Genomic DNA, 20,641 nt, shown 5'->3' with positions numbered 1-20,641 from the left:
CAGGTTTGTGCATTCGGTAAACCTGAACTGGAAATTTACCGAAATGGCTAATTTCGGGTTTATTTTCAGTTTGGGTTTATCAGTATGCACACCCCTACATGGGACTCAGCCAAAGAGTAAGCTATTTTACAAGAATAAAAAACACTACAGAACTGGCCAATTATGCTTACATTCTTGTGCCAGCATTTGCAGAACACTATTAGCTATTTTCCTTGCACTACTGTTTCTTTTAATCTATCCCAGGGAAGTAAAATCTATTTAGCCTTTTGTGCTGCTTTGACCAAAACAAATTGCTAGTGGCCTTATACTCCTGTGAACTACAAGGAAACACATCCGCCATTTAGAATCATTACATTGTTCAAGATTTCACTGGGGTTGCGTAGTTAAGAAGGACTCTTGCAAAGTTTTTGGGAGATTACCCGCATATTGTCTAACTACTTATGTTTAACTTCTGTAACATGAAATGAAAGCGGAAATGTTTCCATGTTACAATATTTATGTACTGTTGTCCTTAACTTCGAGACAACTTACATAAAAATGGAAACTACAGTGAATACTGTATGAACACTGCAACAAACATAGCCAGTTCAGGAATTTCAGCAACCAAAAAGTAGTGATTCAAAGCACACCCAGTCAGCCTCCAAAAGCCAGAGAAAGCTGGGTCTTGGACCCTTTTGAAAAGCCATAAGAGAGGAGCTATTCCATACTTACATATAACAGTCATTCAAAAGTCGTGGTGCAATGGCAGTGAAGGCCCTAGTACTTACTGTTGATGACAATTTCATATAAACAGATTAAACAAAGTAAAGTCCTATAAGAAGATCTTTACCTACATGAGGAGAGGCTGTCTGTATGGTATATAAATCCTAGACTGTTAATGAGCTTTAAACATAAGCACCAGCTTCTTAAAATGGGCTTGAAAGAACACAGACAACTACTGCACTAGCCACAAAAATGGCTCCTCACTTTCTTCAGGGCATAGTGCCGTTGCCTAGTCAGCTCCAACGACATCTCCTGTGTTATTTTTCAAGGGCAGCCCCACTTAAAGCTCATCACTGCAGTCAATTAAGGTTACAAAAGCATAAAATATCTCTCTGCTCCTAAAATGCTAAATGCCTTCACATCAGGAACAACACTGGTAAAACTGCTTTGTAAATAAGTCCTCCAAAGTTATGAGCTCACAAAAATATTTATGAACCTACTTGGTTCTACATACAGCTGCATATTAAACTATAGCATAGAATCACAGCGTTGGAAGGGCCATATAGGCCATCTAGTCCAACGCCCTGCTCAATGCAGGATCAGCCCAGAGCATATCAAATCAGCTTTGGTCATTTATGCATGGTTGCTTTAACCTCCTTTATTCCCCATTTCAGCCAGGATCAAAGTAACCCAGGTTGGGGGAAACTGCATGCATTGGCTTGAATGATCAGGGACGAAACTGTGTGCTAATGGAGGCATGAATACTGAAAAGCAGTCTCCCAAGTTCAAATCAAGTCCCACCTCTTTAAATGCTGCTCTGTAATTGGCTGACTTCGCAGTACATAAAAAAGCATTTTAAGAACAAAAAACAAAAAACGGAGCAATCTTAAAGAAGGGGGGAGAGAACTCCAATCCTCGTTTTTAAATAAGACTTTTTCTTTCGCTCAGAAAGAGCTCCGAGGTAGCAGGAAGCACTTGAATCCCTGCCTCTTTACACATTGTTTCATGATTGGCTGTGAGAGAAGCCAATCTTCTGTGCTTCCCCTGTTTGGCTATCTGCATGCTGCCTTGAAGAGGGGTTTGGAAAAGGGTGGGGCGAAGCTCAACCCGAGAACAGAGTATGCATGCTCTATGACTCAGGAATGAGCCAGGATGAACGGTTTAATTTGGGTCAGAAGAGGAATGGGAAAAGCCGGGTTCGTTTTGCATTGAAACAGCATTGAGCTTCAAAGGAATGAGGTAACTTGCATACTGAAAAATCTGATCCTGGCTGAAACAGAGAATAAAGGAGGGCAAAGCGACCATGCATAAATGACCTTTGTTTATCACCACGTCACCTTCATTGGCCCTAACCAAAACTAAGCAAAATTCTTTTGCCCACACTGGCACCTAATTTAACAACACTATAAAGGGATTTGCACATGAACTTTCACATGTCCTCTCTTGTCACACATCCCTTTAATTTGAGCTGGATTTGTTAGACCTCCAGGTCTTAACAAAAAATCATATGATGCAATAGATTATCTCAGACCAGAGTAACTATAAGCAATATTACACTGGCCTGAAATAATTTGAAGAAAACTACTTCTTCTCAAGGCAATTGCAGGTTCTTTGCAGCAGCTTTTGAAATTGCAAACACCTTATTAGCATTCACTACAACGCATTCATTCATTCATAGACCTTTATTAGCATAAAAATATTACAATTGTTACAAAAAGGGATCATAAACATAAAATCAGTGAAATAAAACAAAGAACAATATAATCAAATATCAGAGCTTGTAAGTTTTTGCACTTTCATCACATCCACTAGAAAATTGGCAACACCCTCAGTAATCTCCGGTACTGAATCATTCAATAAAAATTGACATTTTACTTTATTAGACAGGTGATGTTTTGAATAAAACCAAGTTTTTAACCATTTCCCACGGGATGTTTTGTATAGAGAACAGTCAAACAGTATGTGTTCAATTGTATCCAGGGAGTTGGAACCACAAGGACAGATCCGTTCCTGTATTGGGATTTGGTGGTACCTTCCATACAGCATCCTTGATGGAAAGGCATTGACCCTAGCATTCACTACAAAGCCCTTTGCAGGAGAAATAGATGGAGGTTTCTTGTGCTGAAGTACTGACTTGGTTTAGTAATTGGCAAGAGTTATCAGTCATCAGCTGGCCATGTTAACAAGGTTAGAATCATGCTGCTGAAGAATGTGTGATAAATTGGACTCAGCCATCACCTGGTCACCAGAAGAAAATTCTAGTTGACAATGGCCTTAAGGTCCCCTGTTACTGTCAAAAAGTGGTACAAGACACTCCCAAACAGTACTGCCATGTGTCTATATGGAACACAAGAATATACATCACCACCATCTCTTTCATGCCTCAATTCAATTTCTGATTGTATTAACTTGTTTGGGATCTAGACTATTATTGGATGTGTACAGGGTGAACCAAGCCTCCCCAATAAGCATGCTATTTAAGAAAACTAAGAATTGATACTTATGATGAAATATTGATTTCAAGATGTCCAGACCAGTTCAGTTACCTCACCACAACTTCAGTTTAAAATATTTTGGACATTTCACATTTCTGTCTTTTAATATTTTAAAAGCATTAACCATATGAAAAATTACACAAGGAGGGAAGGCAGCATGGTATAGCCTGATCTTGTCAGATCTCGAAAGATACAGGGTCTGCACTGGTTAGTATTTGGATGGGAGACCACCAAGGAATACCAGGGTTGCTATGCACTGGCAAACCACCTCTGTTAGTCTCTTGCCTTTAAAACCACATAAGGGGTCACCATAAGTCAGCTGTGACTTGATGGCCCTTTACACACACACACACACACACACACACTACATGGCTCAAAGGGGCTATCTAGTCAGTATCCCCTGATGAGTTATTTGAGAAAGCATTTTGTTTACAAAGGTGAATGGTCATAAAAAGATCTATGAAGCAAATTGTCATTCCTAGCTTGAGACAAACTGCATCTACAAAATGGTCATTTTCAGTTTGAGAATAACTATTTCTGTTTCACCCTGACCTAGATGACTCAGGCTAGCCTGATCTCATCAGGGTGTTTTATGCATGGTCGCTTAACCCTCCTTTATTCTCTGTTTCAGCCAGGATCAGATTTTTGGGAATGCACGTTACCTCATTCCTTGGAAGCTAAACACTGCTTCAACGCAAAACGAACCCGGCTTTTCCCATTCCTCTTCTGGACCAAGTCAAACCGTTCTTCCTGGCTCATTCCAGAGCCACAGAGCGAGCGTACACCTTTCTCGGGTTGAGCTTCGCCCCACCCTTTTCCAAACCCTTCTTCAAGGCAGCCAAACAGGGGAAGCACAAAAGATTGGCTTCTCTCACAGCCAATCATGAAGCAGTGTGTAAAGAGGCAGGGATTCAAGTGCTTCCTGCTTCCCCGGAGCTCTTTCTGAGCAAAAGAAAGCCTTTTTAAAAATGAAACTTGAATTCCACCCCCTTCTTTTAGATTGCTCAGTTTTTTGTTCTTAAAATGCTTTTTTATGTGGCAGTTGGGTCTGGGGGGGAAGGAAGTCTTCTCTCAGGGTGAGTTGCGAAGTCAGCCAATTACAGAGCAGCATTTAAAGGGGTGGGATTTGATTTGAACTTGGGAGACTGCTTTTCTGTATTCATGCCTCCGTTAGCACACAGTTTTGTCCCTGATCATTCCAGCCAATGCATACAGTTTCCCCCAACCCGGGTTACTTTGATCCTGGCTGAAACGGGGAATAAAGGAGGTTAAAGCAACCATGCATAAATGACCCAGATCTCAGTAGCTAAACAAGGTTGGCCCTGGTTATTACTTGGATGGGAGGCCACCAAGGAATACCAAGATCACTATGCAGAGGAAGGCACTGGCAAACAAGTCTCTTGCCTTAAAAACCCTACTGGGTTGCCATAAGTCAGCCGCGACTTGACAGCACTTTACAAATACATTTCTGTTTGAGAAAATACTAAACAAAGGTAAATGTGTTAAAATTTAAAATGCTTACCTTTCTAATGCTGTTGCTTACATTGCAATGCATTTTTACCAGTACAGTTACATTTCATATACTTAGGCAGTTCCCAGGTTTTATTATTTCAAAACATACCACATGCTTCCTCCCTTATATCCCAAAGCAGCTTACCAAAGCACAGAGCAAATCAACTGCTTCCAAGATAAGTTCTTGATGCCCAATTCGAGTAACTCCCAGATCCTCCAGTTCCTGGTGAGTGATACGTAGTAGTTGGTCCCCACCAATCTTCTCTCTTTCAAAATTCTTGATATACTGCTGCAAGCAGTCATCAAGGCCTAAACAAATACACAAAAGAACACAAAAAGCAAAAATTTCAAGTATTAAATAAGGGCTAGGGATCAAGAGGCACAGAGCAGGACAGGACATAGACCAGAGACAAAGCTATGCCTTTTTACAACCCTTACAATATTGAACTTGGGTTGAAAACAGGGCTGCCGACTCAAGCTTGGGAAATGCCTGCAGATTTAGAGGTGGCACCTGAGGAGGATAGAATTGGTAGAATGGATATGATGACATAGGTTCTGCCCTCAAAAGCTGCCATTTCCTCCAGGAAGTGGAGATCATTTGTAATTCCAGGAGAACTCCCAGCCCCATCAGTAGGTTGGTATCCCTAGCTGAAAGAAGAATTCCTTGACCTTGTGGCAGCCCTCAAATCACCTCAAAACCACCTCCGTTCAAACTCTGAACAAGAGCTAAACTTGGTTAACACTAACCATAGCTACCATCAGTATAAACACATTATATTATTCTTAGTACTAATAAGAGAAAGGAGGAGAAATTTTGTAACAGAAAGCAGAGAAGGGAGGAACTGCACAAATACATGGCCTGTTTCCAGCCTGTTAATCATGGTTAAGAGATCAGCAAGGTAATTATCCTCCCCCATCCTATGCTACAAGAGCTTAAATCTTTCCTATTGAGTTCAATGGGATTAAAAGTGCTTTGGTTCAGCTAGATTGAGCCCTACATACTTTGAGCTAGCTATTTAAACTGTGAATGCCATTTTATTTTACCTATGCAGTTCTAAATACCAAACAATACATGCATGTTGCATGCAACCAGACTTTACAAAGCTAAAAATGTAATAAATACATAAAAGGAATGATTTCATACCAAACTTTAGAAAAAAAACCACACACACAAACTAAAACACAGTTAAGAACAAAAGCTAGTAAAGCATATTTAATATTTGTGTGTGTGTGTGTGTGTGTGTGTGTGTGTGTCAAGTCGCTTCCGACTCATGGCGACCCTATGAATGAAAGTCCTCCACAATGTCCTATCTTTGACAGCCTTGTTCAGGTCTTGCAAATTGAGGGCTATGATTTCCTTTATTGAGTCCATCCATCTCTTGTTGGGTCTTCCTCTTTTCCTGCTGCCCTCAACTTTTCCTAGCATGACTGTCTTTTCCAGTGACTCTTGCCATTTAATATTTCTAGATGTTACTTAATTTAGATACAGGAAAAAAAACTCCTACATAATCTCATTCATACCCCAAATGAATTTGTTTTTCTTTCATCCTCCTGTTTGCTTTCAAAGAGCATAAGACAGGACCATATAAAAAGAGTAGGTTACAGAATATTTTTCATTTCTTCCAGCATAGACCCAGTTAACTGTTACTGGTGTTCCTTCTAGTGTTGTTTATGTGTTTAATTGAATTATTTTATCATTTCAACTATTTTAAATTGCTCAAATGTTTTAATGTTTTTTATGTTCGCTGCCTTGGGAACCTTGATCATGCGGAAAGGTTCATAAAAATATTTTAAATAAATAAATAGTATTGCTAAGCCTGACTTTTTCCTAAAGTTTACCAGCTCATTACCTAAATCAATTAAACTCCTTTAGCATATGGAAAATTTGGCAGAGAAATCAGAGAGATTTCACAAGCAATTCAGACACAAGTACTCTATTATTCAGTCCAAAGCTGTGGCTTCTTGCACTAGAAATGCTGACATGTTCAAAAATACAAGTGATTAGTACTGTAAGCAAATAGGTTGGGAGCTAGACTGTAAGTAATTAAATGCAAGGAGCCACATTCTCAAACGTTTTCAACCTTCGGAATGAAACTACTAAAGAACTAAAATACAACAGAAAAGCACAAAGACAAAATATTCCATAATGAATCAGTGCAAGAAAATACAGCCATACTTTCATCATATTATATGCTATAAATCCTTCTAGGATATCAACCAAGCAATTGTTTGAAATAATTCATCAAATTCTGAATCTACATAGAGGATCCAAGTGGTTATGTTACTGCAAAGCAAAATCTAAAGACAAAACCCATGTAATTGGGATCAACCAAAATACATTGGCATAGTTGATGATCTCTTAAATGTTATGTGCTGTGATTTGCCAAGAGGAACTGACTGTGTTAGCATCTTGCTGCACATCAACTCATTTAAAGAGCAACTTCCATTTTTGAAGGAGGCAAAAAATACTACTTTGCATTGCATGTTATCCCATAATTCCTGAAATAGCACCCCCCCTTTTGTAGCCTTTTATTTTAAAACTTTTTTCATAGAAAGGTTTTGCCAGTTTGGACAGTAGGTTAGTACTAATTCGTATCCATTCTATAATAAGCTGCACTGAGAGGAAGCTTGGACAGCAAGTAGCTTCAGATGACAAGGAATCAGGATAGTGAGCCAATCTATATGCTACAAGGGTAAGAAGTCTATCCACCCCACCCCCAAGTCCCATACCACTTGAACAGAAAATTAATTTCCCAATCCCACATTGCAATTAGACACTCTGGCCAGGCCAAAACAATAGCTGTTTCCACACCAAAAACTTATAAGAGATTATCTCTGTGGTTAATCTTAGAGGTTTGGTTGCGAATTCAAAGTTTTTGTCATCACACCATTGTATTTTTTCTTCTTGAAAACATTTCACCTTGTCCATACTTTCAATAATGACAACAAAAATGGGGGGGGGGGGGTGTCGTATCATTCATGATGTTGTGGATGTGCTGGATGCTCCCCTGGCTCCCCCCTTTTTGTTCCTGCATATCTGCTTCAGCGAAGCAACAATGGTGCGCTGTGCTTGGCTGCAGCCACTCCCCCCTGAAGCAATCAAAGAGCCACCTTCCTCTCTGCTGTTAAATGATTTTGTAGCACGATCTGTGCAAACCCAAACTTGGATCTCTATGGAGCTGAATAAAGTTACATATTCAGGAGATGTAACATCCTGCCAAGACAGCTTTGACCAGATGGGTCAGTTTTGCTTTGCTGGATGGAGTGGCAGCAGCAAAGCAGTGCGATCTGGGGAAAGGGTTAACAAAAGGAGGCACACAAAGAGAGGGACAGAGCTGCTCTGACCCAGCGGCGGAGTACTTTGTGCCAGTCACAGGCGAGCCTTCGCTCATGCCCGCTTCAGAGAACAGCTCCAGGAGCAAAGCAGAAATGGGGATTCGGCCACCTGCCTTGCCTAAACCTGAGCCCACCCTCGCGGATTAAACAAATATCAAGGACAAATAAAACCAGGGCAAAATAAAAATAGAGACCCCTGCACAAGTTGGGGCTCGGCTCATCCAATATTCTAACGCCAGTAGATCTGGTGCATTTAATTAAAAAAAATTATAAGAGCAGAAAATGGCTGCTGGGATGAGAGGAGAGGGGATATGGGCTACACAGTGGGTGTTGGGTGGAGACAAAGGAGGGACGGAGAACTGAACAGCGAATAAAAAATGTCTGCACCTCAGGGAAAGTAGTCTTTAAAATGGAGAAAAGGAAACCACCATCATATTAGTGTCTGCAGATAACAGTCATTTAGTGAATTCAAACCATTTTACAATACCAAACGGAGGGAAAATGGTGCAGACACAAGAAAATAAACCATCTAATAAACTGTTGCAAAACCTTGGTGCAGAAATGGCACCATCCACTAATATTTACAAACATCTTGTCACTTTATATGCCAATCACTGATAACCAAGATTATATGAACATGGGAGCCTTTTTCTGACCACAATGGGACACTGAAGACTATAAACACAATTATAGCATTCATAGATTTGTCCAGAACTAACAGATCTCCTTCGCTATACTGGACACACTTAATTTATTTAAAACATTTTAAAGCCACCCAATCAGGGTCCACAAGATAGTGAACAAAGAACATTTAAACAATTAAAAAATACAGTTAAAATGATAAAATTCAAATAAAAACACACAAGCAAACAAGCAACACAATAAGGGCCAATAACCATTACTGGGAGTATGGAAAACGAAACAAAAAAGTCTTTATTCACTGGCGGATGACATTGATAGAGTGAGACAGACAAATCTTCCTGGGCAGAGAGTTCCAATGTTTGATGCCACAGCAGAGAAGGCCCTTTCTTGGGCCGCCACCCATCTAGCCTCAGATGGCAGAGCCAACTGAAGTACGGCCTCCGAGAATGACCGGAGAGAGCAGGTGTAGGCTTGTATAGAAGAAAGCAGTATGTTGGTCTCAGGCCACACAGAGCTTTAAAGCCTTGAACTAAACTGAGCCCAGAAGCCAGTGTAGGTGCAACAAGACTGGAGTCATATGGTCCCTACGACCCACTCCATTCAACATTCTGGCTATAGCATTCTGTGCCAATTGCAACTTCTAGACAGTCTTCAAGAGCAGCCCTATGTACAGAAGATCAAAATCTAATCTAGACATTACCAGGCAGGGTGGATTTGGTTTAAATCAAATCAATTTAAATCAGGATTAAAATCACTAGTCAGTAAGACTAGATTTAAATGATGGTTTTCTGCATAGACTCATTCTCACTAGGATTATCTTAATATTTACAACCAGATGAAGGTTTCATTTTCAGAATAATAACTTTTCAGATTAGTTTAACACTTAAATAAAAAATTAGTGATTTGCTTATACTGTTCAAAATACATAGATAATTATGAAATTATTGTGAGGTGAACTATCTCCAGTTTCATTTGAGCCATCAGGTCTTGCATTTCTTTGTTGCAATGTTTGTATTTTGCATGCATGCCTTATCCATAGGTAGAGAAACTTCATTAAAATATTCCCAAACTGGGTCTCTTTTACAGCCTGCTGCCATTATAGATTTTCTCCTCCGGGGAGAGAATAAAATGATAAACCTCAGGCTATACACACAAATATCACAAGACTTCTGGAATATTCTGCTCAAAAGGTTTCACTTTAATTTTTACTGCTTGCCCCTCTCTCCTCACACTTAGCTCCTTGTGCAGATCTATTCCACTCCAAACAAACTCTATTCATTGAATTTCTTTAAACTTAGCACTTAACAGGTAAGGAGTTGATTCTGTGTAGATACATTTGCAATGGAACAATGGGATTGAGATCTTTTTCTCAACTCTATTTTATAACATTTTTGCTGTAAAGAAGAGTCATGATCTCTCTGCACACACAAATTCACAGTTTTGAGAACTGCAAAACCAAGCATCTGTGATAATATCTTCTAGATTGAAAAACTGCCCAGAATAACTGTACAGAAACCTCTGGAGGAGCATAACATTGTGAATGGTTTACTGGAATTCATGTATCAAAAAATTTAAACACTGCATGAATATACAGCCTCATATTACATAATTAAAAATGAATCCTTATTTCATTATTTGGACTATAATGTATCTTAAATAGATTTTTTTCTCAAAAAGCATTTTATTTTTAAAAATCTGATTTAAATTTTAAAAATCCAATTTAAATTAAAAATATATCATTGGTTTATATCCACCCTGTTACCAGGGCACAAACCACAGTGACAAGATCTTTTACACCCAGAAATGGCCATTTTAACAAACTATACAATACACATGAAGCTGCCTTAGGCCATTCTTCCATCTAGCCATACTCTGTCTTCTCTAATTAGCAGCAGTTCCCCAAGACAAAAAAATCTTTCCACTTCTGAAATGCATACCTAACTAAAAATTTCAGTAGAAATTATAACCAGATATAAATGCAAATCATGTACTCTATTCACTGAACTATTCTCAGGATTTGTGTCCATTAGCCTGCTTGCAGAGCGTACCCCCTACCCACCCACCCTCAGCCACAACCTGCAACTTCGAGAAATTGAGGGGCAGGAAAAAAATGAACACAAAACAACCTCCATAGTGAAGCTCCAGTAACTTCCCCAAGTGTCTATGTTCTTTACAGAGAATGACAGACAGAAAATACACATAGACATATTTCAACATAAGTGTAATGTGCAGACCATCCTTTGCGCCAACAGAAGAAGAGTTGGTTTTTATACCCCCCTTTTCTCTACCTTTAAGGAGGCTCAAAGCGGCTTACAATCACCTTCCCTTCCCCTCCCCACTACAGACACCTTGGGAGGTAAGAGGGGCTGAGGGAGTTCTGAGAGAACTGTGACTAGCCCAAGGTCACCCACCAGGCTTCATGTGGAGGAATGGAGAATCAAACCTGGTTCTCCAAATTAGAGTCTGCCGCTCTTAACCACGCCACACGCATAAGCGCAGCTCTACCAGCTTATGATGACCAAAAACTGTTACCTCCATAATCACAGACTGAGATTTAGCTTTGTATATATGTGTGAAATAAAACTACAGGTTGAGTATCCCTTATCTGGAAATCCGATATCCAAAATACTCCAAAATCCAATAATTTTGAGTGCCCACAAAGGGTAATAAAATGGCATGTATGCAAACTGTTTGCATCAACAGCAGATTTCCCATGATGCCCCACATGCACAAATTAAAAATATTGTATAAAATTACCTTCAGGCTATGTGTATAAGGTGTACGTAAAACATAAATGAATTTCGTGCCATCTCCAAGTTATCTCATTATGTATATGCAAGTATTTCAAAATACAGAAAGATCTGAAATACTTCTGGTCCCAAGCATTTTGGATAAGGGATACTCAACCTATATATGTTTAGGACACAGCCTAGCTTCATTCTTCAAAACATACTTGAGACATTAAATTCTGTTCTTCAAGCACGTACTAAATGCTTGCCAGGAAAGAAATAGCTGTCTTTTGGAATAGCTGTATTAAATTAGTGCCATAAATTAATACTACTCTTGAGCAACTCCGTGTATACGAAAGCTTGATGCTCTTCGCATGTCCTTAATTTAATTACTACACTGAAGTCCAATTTGATTACAAAAGTATTTTATTTTATTTACATTATTCATAGTCCGCCTTTCTCACTAGGAGTAAGGGCGGATTACACAGAGTGTAATCGCTCAGCATAGATAGATTTTGGTCTTCATAATCAATGAAAATTTAAACATATTAAACACAATTAAATATTATATGTATATATTACTTACACAGTAATATGTTACATTTATGGCACTATGAATTTTGCCTTGTTCATGAAGCAGTTATTTTATCAGTTAGCAGGACTAAAGTATAAATTATTTCTGAGCATAATGGGAAATAGGGAAAAAAGGTTTGACTTAGTAAATGCAACAGTCCAAGCACTGTCTAGCAAATCTAGTATTGCAGCTATTCATTTTCGCCAACTGTTGATTCATGATTTGGTCATTTCCAAGATGCAGCTGTGCAAACAATCTTTCAGCGTCTAGCTAGCCATCAGTGGCTCTCAGTCCTCATTGTTTCTGTCTCTTCAGAATCCTACTCAAATCTATTTAGTGGTGATTACTTCCTAGAAAGACTGCACTGCATGTAACTTCATATGGTAAAATGGGGGAAAAAGTACCAAATAGAATACTAGAACAGCCATATTGACTGTAGCATCTGAGAAGCCAACTGCTTGCCTACAAAGGTTCAAGCCATAATATACCAATTAGCTTCCAGATTTTAATGAAGAAACAGTACTAACCCAATCATAATAATCCAGAATTATTTAGGCCATCTTAACTGATGAATATAAATATAACACAAATAACTGTTTTCAAAGGGTTTTTAAAAAATATATGAGACTGAAAACAAATTAGGTGAAAATGTCATCAAATACCTAGGGAGAAACTAATGTTCATTAACAATACCACAACTTTAATTCATACAGTAGGTACCAAATGTTATAATTGCTTCCTTCAGTATATCAGTAATTCACTTATCACTTATACACTGCAGTAAACTGTATTTATGATTCCTTCTACAGAGAAGTATAAAGGATTCTTCTCTTGCACAAAACCCACTCCAAGAAAAAAGTACACAAGCCAATTTACCATCCTGTGGCACAATGTGTGTAGATATATTCTGCCCTTTCAATAGATTATGCAAAATTGCCAGGGAATTTTTAAAGAACCGAAGAGGAAAAATGAAACACTTACATCATTGTAGGAAGCTATTGTTCTCTTGCATACATAGCTAAATGAGATGGGCATATGGCAATTTTTAATGCAATGTGTGCCTGAGCGCCACCTCCAGGGCTTTTCTCCATTGCCTCAGTCCTGTTACCTTCTCCCTCTCTCTGCAGGGTCAGCCTCAGAGTGGGCAGCGACACTGGATACATCTCCTGGTGTCTCTCCTGCCCTGGACATTTGCCTGGCAGTCTCTCTGAGTTCCAGGCTCTTTGTCCATCCTCCTCGGCTGGCCCGTCCCTCCTCCATTTATCCCATTTCCCTAATCTCCACCCCTTGTTCCTTTTCTGTCCCCACCCTTTCTCCCAGGTGTTCCCCTTTTCCCATCATTTTTCCTTTCCAGTTACTGCCTTTTGCCCTGGTGCTCCTTGTGAATTGCTTGCCTGCGCTGTCTTTCCTTCTCTCCCTCTCTGCCATTCACCCCAGGAGATTGATGGCATTCCTCTGGTTTCCTCCACAGCTAAGCAGCTGGTGTCCTTGATGGGCTGCCTGCTGGGAGGGGGTGGGGTCAGCATGGGCTCGCTGTGGCCAGGCAGAGAGGGAAGAGGATTTATTGGTTGGCCCCCGCTCCCCCACCACCCTTTCCTGCAGGTATGTGCCCCTCTTAGACTCCTTCAGAGTCTCTCCTGCTCTCCCTTGTTGGCCCTGGGGTCCCAGTGGGGTTATGCATAACAATCCCTCTTAGCAGCCTTCACTGCCATCTCATAAAGGTAAAGGTAAAGGTCCCCTGTGCAAGCACCGGGTCATTCCTGACCCATGGGGTGACGTCACATCCCGACGTTTCCAAGGCAGACTTTTGTTTGCGGGGTGGTTTGCCACTGCCTTCCCCAGTCATCTTCCCTTTACCCCCAGCAAGCTGGGTACTCATTTCACCGACCTCGGAAGGATGGAAGGCTGAGTCAACCTTGAGCTCATCTCATAGGCTTTTATAAATGTCCTATAAGATGTTATTGTGGCTTCGTCACAAGCCCACCACTAACCTTGCTCTAGCCATCAACAACAGGGCTCTCTGCCTACCAGATCTTCGCAGCCCTCCTCACAATGGTAATCTCTCCTGTCGCCCTGGCTAATAGTCCACTCTTCAGTGCACTAAAAGGTGAGGGAACAGGGCATACAGAAAGTCGGCCCAGTTCAAGGAACTGTACAGCTCCTGGGCTGAAGTCCTAGCTGGAAAGTTTCCACAGCTCTGGAGATTCTCAGAAGGCAGAAATCTCTGAATCCGTCTGATGCTTACCGATTCATGCCACAAGGGCCCAGGGTTGCCCAAACCTCTCTGAAGCCCAACTGAAGATGCTCTGGCGACCTCCCAAGCCTCCTCACAGCAGTGGTGACCAAATGACAGCAGTGGTGACCAAATGACAGCAGTGGCGACTGGCAGTTAACCAGTCATAAGAGAAGAAACTAGGGTGACCATGAGCAAGCCAGTCCACATCCATGCCCTGACCGAGGCCAATAGCTGCTGTATTGTTCAAGCAGCCCCAGGCCTGGTTTGTCTTCAGACACGCCCTGAAGGATTCCAAACCATGAGGACTCTAAACCACTATGGTAAGCTTTCAAAAGTCTCGGGTCACCTGCTGTGATGGTACCTGGGTTGTCAAACTCAAATACTGGCAACGAAAACTTACAAAGTCCAAATAGATCCTAAAATTTGGGATTAAAATCATCATCTTAAGGTGCTGACTTGGAAGCATACTGGGTAAATCGCAGAACTTACAAAATAAGCATGTAATTCATAGCCTTTTCTCCCTTCCTTTTTTAAAATCCCACTTTATGATGAGTTTCGGAGAATATCAAAGTTTACACACTATTATCTGTTATTATGATTGGTAATAAGAAACCTGGACTTTTTGTTTTGGATTTTGCTTTGGACCAAGTGGCCCCAAGTTCTAGTATTGTGGGAGTGGGAGAAAAATCTCCTTCTATTCACTTTCTCCATCCCATGCATAATTTTATAAATCTCTATCATGTCTCCCCTTAGCCATCTTTTTTCTAGACTGAAAAGTCCAAGAGTTTCTAGCCTTTCTTCACAGGAAAGGTGATCCAACCCCCTAATCATCTTGGTTGCCCTCCTTTGTACTTTTTCCACTTCTGCTATATCTTTTTTGAGATATGCAGCTCATTCCTGAGGAGGAGAGAGCAGCGCTTGGGGGTAAGTGCGGCGGAGCAACAGTGCAGTGGGGCCACCTCCTAAGTTGTTTGGAGCGGTGTGGAATGGAAAGGAAAATAGCAAAAAAGCACAAAATAAATAGGTGGTGCAGGATGGCGTGGAAGCGCTGGGGTGATGGGGGCGGGGCCGTGCGAGCGGTGTGAAGGCAGGAAGGCAGACATGCAGGGGTGGGCCACTGGCAAGGTGGGGAGGAGTGTGGGTTGGGGCAGAGGTTGTAGGCCATGTGCCCTGCCCCCGCTCCAGAGAGATTCATGGGAAAGGAGGGGGCAGGCTGTCAGAGGCCAACAGAGGATGTGGGCAGCAGGCTCCAGATGGGAGTTTTTATGGGGCCGGCTGGAAGGCTGAATAGGGGTGATCTAAGTGGGTGGGGCAGCAGCCTCTGCGGGCCACTCGCTCCAAGCCACTATGTGCCCCTGACTCACCAGCTGCCACACACACACCCCCAAAGCTTGCTGGCAACAGTGAGGTTGTGGGGCATGGGTGAGGGTTAGCATCAGGCTCATCGCTGGGAGGGATGCCCCCTGGCATGGTCGCGTATCCCCGGAGGAGCCTCTGTGGGGGTGTGGAGGGGGCTGTAGTGGTGCCTTGAAGCTCCGCCGTGACTGCATGCAAACTGAGAGGCGGCTCCCCTCCACACACCCAACATGCTTCTATATCAAGGAGTTCCATGGGAGGAGCAGGCCTCAGGAGCAGGCTTTGTCGCAGTTTTCTCTGACAGCGGCATCACCCCCAGGCATGTGGTGGATTGATGGGCTCAGTCATCTGCCGATTGCGGCTCCCAATGCAGTAGACAGGAATGCTGCAGATTTTTGATCGACAGCCGCAACCCCCCGGGGCCAATGCCTCCCCTCCAGCCAGAACTAGGGCACCACCGCTTCTATCCCGCAGTCTGTCCTGTCTTTCAACAAGTGAAGGGCCCCAGCGCTGTTCTGGCACTGGTGCAGTAGTTGCACCAATGCTCCTATGTTGGTGCTCACTGTTGCCCCATCCACCAGCCTAACTCCTCTGGTGCCCGTGCCCATGCCAGTTTAGACTTCGCAAGTGGCATTTGCACCTGCACAAGCCCTTTCCTGCCTCCTAAACCCATTTAGCACCCAACCTCAGGAATGAACTGATGGTAACCAGAACGGCACACCGAATTCCTAATGAGGCCACACCATAGCTTTAAACATGGAAATTACAATTGGGCCATTTCATTTTCAATCTCTTTTCTCATAATTCCTAGCAAAGTGTTTGCCTTTTCCCCTGCTACTACACACTGGGTTGGCATTTCTTTGAGCTTTCCACTACAATCCCAAAATCTCTTTCAATCTGTTTTAGCCAGTTCAGACCCCATAAGCAAATATTTACACTAGGATTATTTTTCTTCCAATCACCTTGCTGAACATCATTTGCCATATTGTTGCCCACTCACCCAGTTTAGAGCGATCCTCTTGTAACTCTTTACCATCGGCCTTGGTTTTCACCATCCTGAATAATTTGGTATAATCTGCAAATTTGACCATTACACTGCCCAGCCCTAACTCCAAATCATTTATGAACAAATTAACTAGCACCAGTACCAATACTGATCCTTGTAGGACCCCAATGATCACAAGAATGGTGTGCGGAGGGATATACAGGGAGAAAATGAGTACTAGAGGGTCTCCCACTTGTAGTGACCTGTTATTGGTTATTGCCTCATTTTGACAAACCCTATAACCGCACAGTTTACTGTCTAATGAAGGCATCTACAGAGCTAACACTGACATTCTCCTAACAGTCTCCCAGAGCATTCTGTAATCCCATAGGATCTGTAAGTTTCTAAGGGCAGAACCTCTTAATTGACCCCTACACCTTTGGAGAGGAATGTCAAAGTACAGAAGTTTTCAGCAGAAAATGATCTTGTGTGATATTGGTTCAACGAAGAAGCCACTGGTTTTTTGGCAGGAAATCAACCCAACGTGTACTTTTCATGTGTAAGGCTCAATAAAAACTGGGAATCCTCAGCAAAACCAGAAAAGGTAGATTTGGAATGAATGTTGAAATTCCCCAGGGGATTCTTAACCACATTTGAGACCACCTTCAGCTCAGCCAAGAAGCTGTCCTGGATTAGGCTGCTGATTTAAGAAAATACAATCAAAGCTAATTATTGTCTGCAGAAGGAACAGACTCACACAAGACGTAGCCACACCCACACTCTGCCCCCCCCCACATGAGATTGGTGACGAATCAAATACCCAACCAGGAGTTGGTAAGATGTCAGGTTTTTCTTTTGTGGCCTCTCCCATTTAGAACCAGGGAAAAGTTGTGCTTTACTGGTTAAAATACTGGAAGCTTATTCAATGACCAGTCCAAGAATATACATGCAACACACTCCTTAGTTACTATGCTGTTCCAGTGATCCATGCCACTAAGTCTTGCCTTTCGTTTGGGAGTACTTTCTCCTAAAACTGTTTCTATAAAGATGTATAACCAACTATACCCATCCATCCTGACAATTAAAAAACATTCTCACTATAAACAGGTTTGCTATCTGTATCTTAACTCCCAGAACAAAAATTCACCTGCTGTCCTCAAAAACTTTCTTTGTATGCTTGAATGGTTAAATGTGACAGAAACAAAGAGAGAGATCTTGATGAACTAACAATAGTCCTTGTTAATAATAGTTCTTATTAAAATAGCTTGAACTATATAAAAAGCCTTTCAAGACCTGAGAGAGGCAATGAGGCAAGTAGAAGCAGATAAAAACAATTAAACAGAGACGAAGCAAAAGTAGAATCTTGCTTTCTCAAATCAATTTTTAAAGAAGACCCTCTCCTTTTCTCACCACTCTACCCCCTCTACTCCGCCAATTCCTAACAAGGGAGGGAGGGGTAGGTTTCTGTAACCCCTACCCCACTGGCTGCATAGGCATTACTCAGGAACGAGAAACCTAAGCTCTTGCTTCAGCATCAAGCTCGCGGAAGCTTGCTGTAAAAGAAAGAATTTTTTAGGGAGTCAGAAAAACAAACTAACTTTCCTTAATAATGTGGGCACCAGCCAGCCAGCCAAAATGCTAAAACACAAGCTAAACAAATAATGAAGCTAAAGTAGAATACGGAGCAGAGCACAGCCACAATGCTGTTCACAGCTCAATCGAAACCAGAGATGATGAACTAACAAAAAATATACTTGAACTAACTCACAGAACCACATCTGACACTGAATATTTAAGAATGAACTATTTTTTGTCACTTAATATGGCAACATTCATGCATTTCCCCAGTTACAACCATATCCCAATATGCATGTGTACACATACACATTCCAAGTTACAGAACAATCCTGAGTGGAGAGGCGGAGCTGCTTAGGAGTTGGCATGACCATAGTGCCAACATCCATGCCGTTTGAACTGTCCAAAGTGGCACAGACGCCACCTCCGGGGAGCAACACGGCAGTGCAAGGATCACGCGCCAACACTGTCTTCCCAACAGCGTTTTTCCAGCGCAAATACACGCGCCGGCATCCAGAGGGGTGTTCCTGGGGGTGGAGCTGATATCAATCAGCTCCCTAAACCCTTGCAGCCCGGGAACGCCCCTTTCTGCAGGCAGCTACTTGCACCTGCAAAATAGCTGGCATAGCCCTGTGAAACTGAATGGAGGGGGTTTCACGGGATAAAGGTAAATATTTATTTTTAGATAGCCAAAGGCCTTTACAAAGTATATTAAATTAAAACAAGAAGATGGTTTCATGGGTGTTTGTGCAGATTGCTGGTTTTCTTTTTAATTTCAGGCCAGGAAGCCCCGGCCTTCCCCTAACTACCCCCCTCAACTCAGAATTGTGTGGTTAGATAAGGAATTACATATATTAACAAGTTACACACACACACAATTTCCAAGCATAATGCAACAGTAAAGCTTCATATACATAGCCTTTTTAAAATGTAGAATCCTCCCAGTAAGGTATTCAGGGGGAGGAGTTGGGATGAATTCAGACATTCCCACCCACTATTCTGCCAAACAATTCTAGTTTTATTCACTTTTGTTTTTTAAAAGGGATATATGCATGTAGTCCTGGATGTTGTACATAAGATCTGTCAGACTTGAGTCCTAATGTAGCCAACTAAAAATTTTCTACATAATACTATACTAACAGGGCCATATGTTCACATGGAACTAATGGTATCATATAGCAAACATGGAAAAATCCTAATGTCCATATGTTGTAATGTATGGAATGTTTGATGCCTTATTACTTTAGAATATATTAAATTTGCTCCAATGGACTCCTATTAAACTACCACTTAAAATAAATCTTCCATGGATAATACTATTGCATATTAAATAAGATATACGCCATTGCAAATGTTTTCTGGTTAGCTGCTGTAGAATAGGCCTTTAGAACATAACATAAGAACATAAGAAAGGCCCCGCTGGATCAGACCAAGGCCCATCAAGTCCAGCAGTCTGTTCACGCAGTGGCCAACCAGGGGACTCTAGGAAGCCCACAAGCAAGACGACTGCAGCAGCACCATCCTGCCTGTGGCTCCACAGCACCTAAGATAATAGGCATGCTCCTCTGATCCTGGAGAGAATAGGTATGCATCATGACTAGTATCCATTTTAACTAGTATGTGCTTTTATTATATATTTCATTATATTTATTAACTTTCTGTGCTTTTATTATAAGTTCATTTCTTAGCATTAAATCATCACATTTAAACAATCTCATTCTAGGATCCCTCAGGGATATTTAGGGGTCCATTTTACTCAATATTTTCATTAGTTCCCAAAGGAAGGAAGAAGTGTTATGTTTGCTGCTGCAAACTTTGCGAAGAGATGCCACCTGAGACTGATGTGTGGAACAGAAAAACTTTACGTAACCCTGTGCAACTTTTGCAAATGGTCACATAATTGGTGCTGCTCTAGATTTCTGTCTGTGCGGATTTGCTCGACAATGGCATACCCCATGCACCTATTCTCAGAACAGTTTTATTCCTATATTCATTGCAGCAGGAATAGGTTTAAATTTGCACACAATTGCCAAGATATGAAGCATAGTCAGGATCAAGAAGGACCAAAGTGAACTAGATAACCTCATAAAATTGAATAGAATAGGAATAAAATTTAATAATTACTACATCAGGGGACAGAAACTTTCAAAGATACATTGGACTAAAGACTAATTATTTGAAGACTAATTATAAAGCATATATGAAATAATTCATTTTATAATCAATTTAAAAAACTAGAAAATATTTTTGCTAAACTTCACTATAATAATGCTAGAAAGTATGCTTGGGATCAATACTAAGCAGGTCTACTCAGAAGTAAGGTTAACTTTATTCAGTGAGGCTTACAGACAGAGACGTTTCCTTAGGTGTCTTTTAGTCTATAGCTAAGTATTGTCTAATAAGCTACTACAAGTATTATAAACTCCCTGCACAGTTTCCCAGTGCATGAATAAACAGTTAAATAAATGCACATACAACTATCTCATGTAACTAGGGTTG

At 41.2% G+C, this 20,641-nt stretch overlaps 1 protein-coding gene across 6 annotated transcripts in view; it reads right to left on the bottom strand.

The window, feature by feature from the left end:
- The window catches only part of CNKSR2 (connector enhancer of kinase suppressor of Ras 2), a 227,681-nt gene that overhangs the window by 189,667 nt on the left and 17,373 nt on the right, over positions 1-20,641 (bottom strand). For all 6 annotated transcript variants that reach the window (XM_056861670.1, XM_056861672.1, XM_056861671.1 and 3 more), the window contains exon 2: positions 4,855-5,018. In XM_056861670.1, the coding sequence (XP_056717648.1) occupies positions 4,855-5,018 (164 nt within the window). The remainder of the gene's footprint in view (positions 1-4,854; positions 5,019-20,641) is intronic.

Source organism: Euleptes europaea, chromosome 16 (genome assembly GCF_029931775.1).
Source record: "Euleptes europaea isolate rEulEur1 chromosome 16, rEulEur1.hap1, whole genome shotgun sequence".
Lineage (NCBI taxonomy): Eukaryota > Metazoa > Chordata > Lepidosauria > Squamata > Sphaerodactylidae > Euleptes > Euleptes europaea.
Note: the sequence above shows the minus strand (reverse complement) of the source record. Positions and strands in the feature narration are given on the sequence as shown.